Genomic DNA, 11,564 nt, shown 5'->3' with positions numbered 1-11,564 from the left:
AAAGAAAGAAGAGGAAGATGATAAGGATCACCTTCTTGTTGCCAATAGTGAAGAAAAAAATAATAATAATAATAATAATATATATATATATATATATATATATCGAGACATTAAAGTCAATTAGGGTAAATTGACACACACATCACATACGTAAGACTCAAACCCAAGATCATTTGGTTGGTAGCCAAAACTCTCAACAAACAGACCAAGTGGAGTTGTCCTCTTCAGAACATACACGTAAGCTGCAAGCTAATGAAAAGGGTAACCTTTACAACACAAAGCCAAAATAGAAAGTTGAAAAATGATAGAAAAATGTCCCCTTTTTTGGTGCAATTATTTTGTGCGGATATGGATGTCATACGGAGGCGAATTAGAACATGCCACATCACCCGTTTGCCGTTTAACATTGTGTACCAGGTAATGTGACACATTCTGATTCATCTCCGAACAGTCCATAATCCGCACATAATAATTTCTCCTTTTTTTGGGTGTTCTTCAAAATTAAAGCGAGCCAATCAGAGAGAGAGAGAGAGAGAGAGAGAGAGAGAGAGAGAGAGAGAAGCAGGAAAACTGAAGGGAAAGATGAAGCAAAGGAGATGTTTCTGATCTCATAATCTTGTTATATGTGAGAAATCTTGTTATATAAACCTCTTCCAATTTGCAAGAATAATTGTAAAACAAGATTTCGAATCCTTTCGATTCGAACTCTGATGATGAATTTGTTTCGAAACTTGAGATCCATGCGGTTCAGAAGTCTGAGGAGACAACTCAGGAAGTTAATGAATGCCTGAAGATTGCTGAAAACATCAGGGAAGATGCTACTGGGACTCAGTCACCTTGCATGAACAAGGTGAGCATATCAACCAGACTCATCAAACTGCAGTTCAAGTAGATAAGGACCTATTAAACCTTTTTATCCTTAAACAATGAATATAAATGCTAGAAAAAGATAATGGTTTTGGAGTTGTTTGATCGGAAGCATTAGGAGTGTATTGTATTCATTTTTCTTGTATTCAAGTTTTGTTGTTATTTGATTTGAAGTAATGAAAAAACTCAAACTTTTGTTTTTCCTTCATTAGAGTATCGCCCAAATTGGGAGAGAAATTATTCTGTGCAGAGGTCGGATGAGAAGAATAGTCCGGACTGTGAGTTCTTCCCGTCCGGATTCCGCACAGAATAATTTCTCCTGAATTAGATGATATCCAAATCCCATGCTACAGCCACTCTTGTCTTTCATCTGACACCGACGCCCGTCACAATTAAATGCATTTAAAATATATCATAAAAAAACAAAAAAATTTAATGCATTTGATTTGCACCCAACAACACACCATATGCACTTGTAATCTACATTCATTCAAATTATCCTGTATTTCAAAAATACAAGTATTTTAAAAGCAAACACTTAAACATTCACAAATTCATGAAATCAATCAAAAGAAAATGTCATTTAACATTATGGTAATCTGGTGGTTAGTGAATGATCTTCATGGAAAATGATTCTCATCATCATCAATATTATAATTACCCTTGTTCCAATTATCTGGTAAGACTTTGTCTAACCAGTTCTCCTTAGCTTTAAATGATCAACAGGGGGAATCACTTTTGGGTAGTTTAGTAGGATGTTTCTCAAATCTCAAAGACCTGGAAGCCGAATACAGCCAATAAATTTTCATCAATGGAACTTGATTATGTTTTCAAGTAGCTCGGCGTCTAGATTTAGATGCAGAAAAATCATTTGTAAAAGATCAGAAGTGCAAAGAAAAGAGAGAAACTGGGTTACTCACAGGCAGATGCAAAACAATGGCAATGTGTTGAATTCAAATCAGTCCTGGAGAAAGTGGAGGTAGGAAGTTTTCCCCAGTATGAATATAAAAAACAAGCAAATTGCACCATTGAATACCACTGATGTACTCTATGATTTAATTTTTAATAGGTAGAGAAGACGAAGCAAGATATATTATTGGATTTAAATGATTTATTGCGGCATGGCCGCCGACATGGGAACTGAGCTAGATAGTTGAATCAGAGCAATAGTTCTCAAAAGAAATTGATGAGTGCTTGTTTTAGCACAAGGATAAGAAGCACTCACAGATCTCATTGATATAATTCTCCTTTTCAGCTTCTCAATCTGTCCTCAAAGCCAGAGTTGGCAATTCCTTCAAACCTGCGGGCAAAACAAAGCTTTGGATGTTTTGAGTGATGATATTGAAGAGCTAAACTCAAAAGTCAAGGGAGCAGATCAGTTTTGCTCTCATTTTTTACATAAAACACTTCATTTTTACATAAATTGAATAACAACTTTCCTATATCGATTAAATGCTAGCAGATCTGATTGTAAAAAATTACCTCATATTACAATTTTTTTTTGGCAGCTCAAGGGGATTCAAACTTGAGCATCACAGAAGAAAGGAAGTGCTTCGCTCAACCAGCGAGCCGCACGCGCGATCTCACAAAACTTTTCAAAAACAATAAAAAATTTGTGGCCAAACAAATGGTTAAATATGATTTTGTTTCACAAACTACCTATGACATCAGTTGACATCACGAAAAGTTACAAAGTCCTTCCCACATCACCACATATCTTATTGACATTAGCAAAAATCAATGTCATTCCAGTGTTAAGTGTGAGCTGAACAACAACAATAAAAGTATCCCAATTCCCAAAGTAGAAAAAAGCGTTCAACACAAAGGATGGTGAAAATTATGAAAGACAGAGAAAAGCTCGCACAAAACAAGGAGCCTACCCACTTAAAATGCTGGAGATGAGGAACTTCTTCTCACTTCCTTCATCCTCACGGAGTTCCACAACATCTCTTACCTTCTCAACCAAGTCTTCAAGCCCTTCTGCTCCTAACTTCTGGTAATCAACAATTTTTTTGTAACGCTGCTCATACAAAGCCTCAAAGCAGTCTAAAGGGACTGGACATGAGTAGCACACTAGAATCTCTTGTATTTCCCTCGTGAAACCTTCAAGAAGCTCATCAAATTCACACCCTGCATCAGCATTCCTTTCATCATCTGATGAGTCATCCGAAGAGCTTCCTGTATTAGGACTGATACCAGTATCAACAGTTTCCCCAACTATGCCTTTATCGTTCTTATTTCTCTTCAGGATTATTGGTATGTTCTCATACTTCTTAATATTTCTATCTGAGTTGCGAAGGCAGAGACACTTTTTATGTCCCTTTCCCACCAAAATCAAGGTATCAGCCATCCTGTCTACAAGGTGCACCAGCTTGAATACTCCATATTCTGACATGTAGAGTGGCCTTCCATAGCTCCTAAGATATTCTGATGGAACCCGAACAAGGGGCAAACTTCCACCAGATATCTCTAGCAGCTTCACCAGCTGGCCCTTCAAGCCTTGAATATCTCCTGGCTGTACCCAACTGTCTTGTGCCCTGCAGCTCTGATCCCTTGAAGGAACTTCACTCATTCTAGAAGGCTGACCTTGAAGCTTTGAGGAATCGGTAGATATTTGGGATACATTGGAATGATCCCTGAGATTACTAGAATTACTGCATGAATTGTAGCCACTTCCTTTATAAACTATGGCTTCTTCTTCAATCTGAATATCAGGGCAGTTATCAAAAAAGTTATTCATGAGATAGCCAGAACGGTCGGATCCCCGTGCTACACTGGTTCTTGAAGGGACAAAACCTTCTCCACGGGCAATGCTTGGCCAGTCCCATACGAATCTTCCAGCATTGCAGAGAGCAGAAGAGACGCCAACTTTAGAAGGGATGACAAGAATCACTGTGTACCCACGTTGCCCCAGTATATGCAATGCAGGAGCAAAATCCACATCCCCAGATATAAGCAAAATAGATGAGGGTGGACGATTGTCAAGGGCAAATAGGAACATATCAACCAAAATAGCCTTGTCAGCAGCATCTTTTCTTCCATTTGGCACATCAACAAGCTTGACGCCTGTCCTTTGGCAGCCCTCTCTTAGCCTCCGGGGGAAGGAATTGAAGTCCCCATATGCAGCAAACATTGTCACAGCTCCTTTGATCAAAGGGTGCACTCTCAATGCAAGACGAATGTTGCCAGCAACATCTTCAGGTCTAACATCATTTGGAACTGGGCAGTTTTCAATGTCCCAAAGAATGGCAACAGGCCCATGTAAATTCTCACTTTGTAGTGCTGTTGAGTGCGTCGGTTCATTAGTAGAAGTGACAGAAATGGCTCCACTGGAGCTAGCAATTTCAGGAATTTGAATCTTTGGGGATGGACTTCGACCGGACATGGCTTTATCCTCACACGACATGCAGAAACTCTCACAATGCCAAGTGAAACAGTCTGAAAGATGACAAAAGAAAGCTTTAAAACGGTTTAGGAAGAAGCAATAAGATATATATTCGACAACATCTCATCAAATTATCTGATAAACAAAGGTTAAGGTGGGCACAAACATTAAGCATATTCTGCACAAGAAGGGCATTTTGCATATGTATTTTGCAGAAGAAAATTCAGCATTATCATATACATTAATAAACTAAATAAAAAATGATTCCCACAAAAGCAAAGGAGTTACAATATAATACCTCCTTGTTATATAGATATGTCTTATTTTCGATTCTAGCCTATCACTACAAGTTCAGGAGATAACAGCTTATTATATTCTATTTATGAGATGACTGTCAAATCTTGCATAAAAATTTATGTTTTGATGCATTTCTGAAAAAATGGACTTCTATAGCTAGTAAGGAATCCTTCTGATGAATATAGTTGACAAAGGTTACCATTTTAGTCTTGTGAGTATCCCAATTCATTGTAGGAACATACTAAGCATATTTATAAGCTCATAAATCCTCTTTGTATAATGCAATCGTCTTGCACAGTTATGAGGCCAAAACAATGAAAGCCTCCAAAACATTGAAACCCTTTCAAAATCATATGTTAGCAAGAGGTGTACGCTTCTGAAGTAGCTGGGCAGGTTTATAAGTACGCTCACTAAGTTTGAAAACTACTCTATGTAATTTGACCATGCTTCTAATTGCTCAGCTTTTACTAAAGAGATGCTCCCTGAAAATATACAAGACCAACAATTTACTTGATCTAAGAGGAGCTAATTTAAAAGAAACTCCATCTAACTATGATGAAATTGTAGGCTATGCAAACATTAAAAAGCCTATGCAAGCAAAATCCAGCAAAAGGCAGCTACGCTACTAGTTTTGCACACACTTAAGCAAAAATAAGTTGAAAGGATGGTTATTCCCAAAAGCAAGACCTTTTGATTTGAGAAAATACACATACACATTCGAAAGGGGAAAATGCACAGTAGCCATGAACATAATTTTTACTTTGTGTTGGATGTGTCTATTAGAGGGTAATCTATTTCATATCTTATTGGCTAAATATATGCCGACGACTTGTGGAGGCACGAGTGGTGTGCAAAGCAAGCTCACGAGGCAAAGCTATGCAGTGTGCAGGCGAAGAAGGGCTGCATGAGTGGTACGTTGGAATGACTGAGAACAAGCTAGAACAGATAAATGGACAGACCAAGAGGCAGAGGGAAGGGGAGAGGGCTAGTCTAAAGACAATCTTGCTATGATATCAGAAGAAAATCTGTTCATGCCTTATTTTATGAATATGTGCGCTTCAAAAGGGTAAAAAAATGAAACAAATAAAAAGATGAAAATTCCTAATTAGCAAGATATCAAATCATCTCACTCTTACATAAAACTTTCTAATACTAAAGACTCGCCAAATTCCTTCATGCACCAAGGGGGTGTTTGGTATCGGATTTGGCTTGAGTTTTAACTATGATTTAACATAAATCCAGCCAAATTCATTCCGCGCGACTGTAAATCCCGTGAATCCGTAAATCCGGGATTTACGGATTTACATCATAAATCATGGTAAATCCATGTAAATCCTGATCCCATCCTTTGCTCGATTCAACGTGATTTAGGGTTGTTGAAGTTCTTCCCGCGGCGCCCATGTCGCAAAGCGTCGCGCGAACTCTTTATCTACATGGAAGACACAGCTTCATCCTCATCACCTGCCCTAGCCGCTTCCGTAGCATTCCCGTCGGATCCCTCTCAACGTCGCACAGGTATCCCCGACCACCGAAACCTTTTTTTTCCTTCCTGTGCTCGACAATACCTAAAATAGCGATAATGTGCTGCCACATCTTTTGTGTTTATTGTGTAGATTCTTGCTTTCTTGCTTCATATAAGCATGTTCAACCTCTAATGCCTAAAAAATGTTGGCTGCTTTTTTGCTTTATTCTAGTCTGCCTCTCATCCCTGGGCCGGTTGGTTGAAAGTTTTGCTCCCCATTCAAGCAGTTTTGGGTTTGAGGATTAAATATGAATTCGTGTTTGTAAGGTGTGCCTTGTCACTTTATTACCCCCAAAAAGTAAATTATTCCTCTCACTAGAGAGAGTGATTTCAGCCTACTTTTTATGTTTCCTCCTTAAGATTATGTTTAATTAAAAATAATAATTTGTAGGATATTTAACAGTTTAATAGAATCTTTGGTTAAAAATGAAAACATTCATGAAAGTTGAAAAAGCTAGTTTGGGAAATTACTAAATGAGAGTTTTAGGTAAAAATTATTTTGAAAGAGCATATTGTACTATGTGTTGAATTATATGATAGATCCAAATTAAATGCTTGTTGAGATTTGAAAATTGTGGAAAGTATTGTATTAATTTGATTGACAAATATTTTCAAGAAAAAAATGGAAGGCTAAATGTATTCATTATGAAGTTGCTTACAAAGGATATTCAAAAGTGATGTGCCATAGTTTAAGATTTTTCTTAATCCAGTATCTAGGTGTCAACTTATGTGCCAAATCGATCCGCACACAAACTCTTTCTAGAGTTGTTGCTCAGTTCTTAGATCAAGTTTTGTTGGCATAGGATAATTTTTTTATAGAATTTATTGTGTGGTTAATTGAGTGTTTTCTTAATCCTATGCCAAGTCACCATGCAAATAAATGAATGCTCTTGTAATATAAATCTAGGTTTCATCGATATGCATGTAGCATGTGTGAGCGACAACGAGTCATTAAACGATATCTATCTACATAAGACTGGTAAAAATTCTTAAAGGAAAGTTAAAAATTAATACACTTGGTTGGACAGATTTTAAACTTCATACAAATAATTTTCTCGTTAATGTTAAATAGAAATGCAAAAATTTCTAAAAGGCAAAGGAGTTGGACGTGCTAGCTCTAGTAACCCACATCGTGCCAGTAATGACATCTTAGTTACTCCGGCCAACCCAAAAGCACAACTCGAAATCCTAAGTGGCCAAAAGATCATAACGTCGTACTAGGTGAGCTGCTATTGGAACAATATGTTAATAGAAATTTTGTAATGGGAATATGCGGAAGGAACAATGAGCAAGCTTAGTGGCTGTGTTAAACAGACGTCTAAGCTCAAACTATATAGAATCTTCCATAATGATACGATTTAAAAACATGAAAGATGATTTTAGAACACTTTATCAACTAACAAACCGTAGCGGATGTGGTTGAGATGAGGACAGGGGCGGAACCGGCTTTAATTTTGAGGGGGGGCAAAAATACAGGCACAAAAATAATTAATTATTAAAAAAATAATATTATATATCTATACATTACGAAAAGTTTTTTTTTAAAAATTAAGTAAGAAAAATAAAGAAAAAATATGTAATTAAACTATTATTAAAAGCATGAAAGAGAATATTAGAACTAAATGTGAATAAATATATAAATATTTTAGGGCAAGTTAGGACAAAAGATGACAAAAAAATTTTTTAGGGGGGGCAAAAAAAAATTTGAGGGGCAAAATTTTTTTTTACTCTTATAATTTTTTTTTTTGAGGGGGGGCAATTGCCCCCCCTAAGCTTTACTATAGTTCCGCCCTTGGATGAGGAGTTACACATCCCTGTAACTACCGATGAGTTGTGGGAGGAAATTCATCAGGTATTATTTTTTCTATTTAGTAATGTAAGCAATACCTAAATTTCATTTTCCTAACTCAACCAAATTTTATAATTGTAGGTTAATGCAAAGCTAACTCGATTTAGAAGACATCCCTTCCATCAATATGATATTGACGAGAAAATTTGTGTCGAGAACATTGCAATAGGAACTGTTGCAAGATCCGGTAAGTTGACAGAATCCACGATAAACTTAAACGATGACGAAACACTACACTTTAAAGACGAGTTCCTAGTTGCTAATGGTGTGAGCTACAACATGGAAGGAACTCCCCATAGCAACCTACTTGACACTGTAGATGATGCAGCACCAAGTGTGGAAATAGATTGAAGTCATATGCTAGGTTCAAAAAGATCTAGCGAAAAACCAACCAGGTTAGCAAGATGTCCTAAAAGGAAGTGACTTGCAAAATCTTAATCAATTATTAGCCGAGTCGAACAGGAATGCAATTGTATTTAAAGAGACAGTTGAACGAAGTGATCCTTAAACTATGACTGACTGTTTGGCATAGTTAGGCCAGTTATAAAACTTGAAAACACAAGCTCTCCTAGGTATTCAGGATGCGCTTAAAGAAAATAAAGATAACAAAGCAATATTCATGACTTGGGAAGGGGATGTTCTAACCGAATGGATAGAATAAGTTATTAGCACGCATCCATGTTTTTACTTGGCAAAAGTTTGGTTATAGTTATTTGGTTCACGTTGTTTGATTTATGTTCTTTGAGTTATGTTGTTTGCTTCACTTAGTTTGGTTTATGTTGTAAGCTTCAAATTGTTTGATTTATGTTATTTGCTTCCCATAGTTTGATTTTTATTATTTGCTTCATGTTGTTTGGTTGTAGTTTGCTTTCCAATTTAAATTTAATTAATGAATTAAAATATCTTTAATTATGCAGTCATGCCTAATTACTTGCGTGGAATATTCCCCGATGTTTTATGTAACATGGTAGACTTACAGCTTCAAGTTAACAATGCTATTGTTGAAATTACTCCATCTCTTCTTCAAGAAAATTCTTTCCCGGAAGATGAACAACCAATCAGGCGGCCAATGTTTGGTAGGACATATAATGGACATCGATATGTTCTTGATATCCTTGCTGGCCATCCGGACAGAGCATACCAATGCTTCAGGTTGCCTCCGGATGCCTTTGTAAGCCTAAGAGATCTACTAGTAAGCCACAGGCATTTACGTGACACAAAGAATATGCTCGCAGCTAAGCAACTAGGTATATTCTTGCGAGGAGTTGAGCATGCTCATAGTTAGCGATAGTTACGTAAATTCTTCCAGCATTCACTGGAAGCAATTAGCATGTACTTCAATATGTTTCTACGTACAATTGTATCCTTCGCATATGAATTTATTAATTTACCCCAAGGAGATGCAGAATATCATCCTTATGTACATTCAAATATAATGTTTTATCCTTACTTCAAGAACACATTTGGTGCAATTAATGGCACATATACCTGCAGTAGTCAGTAACAACTTACATAATCATTTTCGTAACCGTAAGGTATTCACTTCGCAGAATGTAATGGATGCAATGTCATTTGATAGACAGTTCGTATATGTAGCATCTAGGTGGGAAGGTTCTACTGCGGATATATGTGTGCTAAGATAGGCGGTGAAGCAAGGTCAATTTAGAGTGCCCCACAATCATTATTACTTGGTTGATTCAGGCTACACAAACACTGATAAGTTTTTTTTTTTTTACACAAACACTGATAAGTTGATTGCTCCTTTTCGGAGATATCGATATCTCCTAGCTGATTATAGATGAAGTACAACTATAAGATATACAAATCAGTAAGAATTATTTAATCACTGACATGCCGTATTGTGAAATGTGGTAGAGAGGACCTTTAGAATTTGGAATGAACATTTTCAAGTGTTGACGCACATGAGAAAGTTTCCTCTTAGTGTTCAAGCTGATTTGGTTATTGCATGTGCAGTTTTACACAACTTTATGGGTCAATATCATGGACATGATATGTATTTCAATATGTCACGGATGAAAATGGAACACAATACTGAACGTGGCAAAGTAATAATGTCGGATGAAGATCCTAACTTGCATACAACAATGTGAGAAAGAATTCAAGGATAAGCAATAAGGCATGTCATCGCAACAGATATGTGGAATGCTCGGGTAAGGATTTTTATATGCATTTACAATATTTCACCTTTGAATACCATACTTAGTTATTTCACGATTTTTTTATTTCAGATAAATTGTCAAAAAAATTGATCGTCATGAGGAAAATACTCTCCAATGAAATAAATATCAACTCTCTATTATGTTGTAGTGTACTATCATGTAGTAGTCAATTGGTGTATAAAAAAAAATTTATTCATGGAGTCATGTACTCTTTATGCTTTTAGTAGTTTCTATTATGTGATGTTATATTTGGTTTATTATTTAGCATTTAGTCATATCAAATTTATAACAGGTGTATTGATGTTATTTAATATTACTCCTTCAATTTTAAATCTCCAACTGTTTTAAATCCTGTAATCTGTTGTCAAACAACTTCTCTGGATTTAATAGGATTTAACATTTATCATACCAAACACTTTTCATGATTTATCAGCCTAGGACTTACTAAATCCGGATTTACAAGATTTACTAAATCCCACTAAAGTTGAATCCAATCAGATACCAAACACCCCCCAAGAGTGTAAATTTGCTCATGGCTTTATCCAAAATATAGATGTATATATCTCCAAATTACTATTGATTAAAAACATATTCGCTATTTTTTCTTAATATAAGCCTGCAATCAACTGTGATTTATCTCCACAAACAAACCAAATGCTTCCTTTCACCCCCTAGCTAGCCTTTTCAAGCTCACAAGTATCGTTAAAAACGCTAAAACATTAAAATCTACTTATACAAACAAATCACAGCAGACTAATAACGCAACCCAAAATCTCCATAAACCTGATCTGGTACTAAAAAAAAGATCTTATTGATGAAACCTAATCCAAAACATTTCTCTCCAACCACATCCTTCAGAATAATAGCATAACTTTTGCCATCAGTTAACAAAATACCATGACTGCGTGATAAAAAAAATACAAAACAATCCCTACCCATCCATCTCAGTAACAAACAAAGGACCAGCAGACCCAAGCCCTAGCTCAATTAATTACTAGATTTCCGGCGCCACAGTAACCATCAAACCTTAACAGCCTCAACAATTCCTAAACAAAATGACAATTTTTGCAAAAAGCACTGAATCGGATCATGAATTCGTGAAGTTAGAGTTACCGAGAAGCGAATCGAATTGGATTGCTTGAGAATTCCGGAAGCCTGAGAGAAACCTCTCAATCAATATATAATCATTTCTGGCCAAGAAAAATGCCAATACATGTTGCAAATCTTGATTCAATAATTATAATTTTAATGATAGCAAATATTTATAGTATTTCTATTTTTCTACTATTCCCATGTCTACTAATGTTTCAGATCCACAAGGCCAATTGCAAATCAAGCCAGCTCAAGATTGAGTAGATTAGGACTGAGTCAGTCTGGAAGTGTATTTCCAATATTTTTATTTTTTATTGAGTCAAATATAATAATGTAGATCATGATACTAAGTAATATTATACACACTCATTT

At 36.1% G+C, this 11,564-nt stretch overlaps 1 protein-coding gene across 3 annotated transcripts; it reads right to left on the bottom strand.

Moving 5' to 3' along the window:
• Positions 1–586: 586 nt before the first annotated feature.
• LOC110096749 lies at positions 587–11,261 on the bottom strand. Of its 3 annotated transcripts, none has more exons than XM_028697972.1 (4): positions 11,214–11,261; positions 2,748–4,305; positions 2,093–2,167; positions 587–877 (listed from the first exon to the last, which is right to left on the bottom strand). In XM_028697972.1, exons 2-3 carry the CDS (start codon positions 4,271–4,273, stop codon positions 2,119–2,121), a joined length of 1,575 nt encoding a protein of 524 aa, XP_028553805.1. In that variant the 5' UTR covers positions 4,274–4,305; positions 11,214–11,261; the 3' UTR covers positions 587–877; positions 2,093–2,118. The 3 variants fall into 3 exon arrangements, 2 of the variants coding, with proteins under 2 accessions (XP_028553805.1, XP_028553804.1); XR_003701842.1 differs by lacking the exon at positions 587–877 and adding an exon at positions 1,412–1,644 and having other exon boundaries at positions 1,788–2,167; XM_028697971.1 differs by lacking the exon at positions 587–877 and adding an exon at positions 1,415–1,644.
• Positions 11,262–11,564: the final 303 nt, after the last annotated feature.

This window comes from Dendrobium catenatum, unplaced genomic scaffold, assembly GCF_001605985.2.
Source record: "Dendrobium catenatum unplaced genomic scaffold, ASM160598v2 fragScaff_scaffold_1023, whole genome shotgun sequence".
Taxonomy (NCBI): domain Eukaryota; kingdom Viridiplantae; phylum Streptophyta; class Magnoliopsida; order Asparagales; family Orchidaceae; genus Dendrobium; species Dendrobium catenatum.
This window is presented reverse-complemented; position numbering and strand designations above follow the sequence as displayed.

Coding starts and splice junctions, on each gene's coding strand:
- LOC110096749 (XM_028697972.1), bottom strand. CDS start 4,273: ATGTCGTGTGAGGATAAAGCCATGTCCGGTCGAAGTCCATCCCCAAAG. Junction 2,168..2,747: donor ATCTCCAGCATTTTAAGTGG/GTAGGCTCCTTG, acceptor TTTTGCCCGCAG/GTTTGAAGGAATTGCCAACT.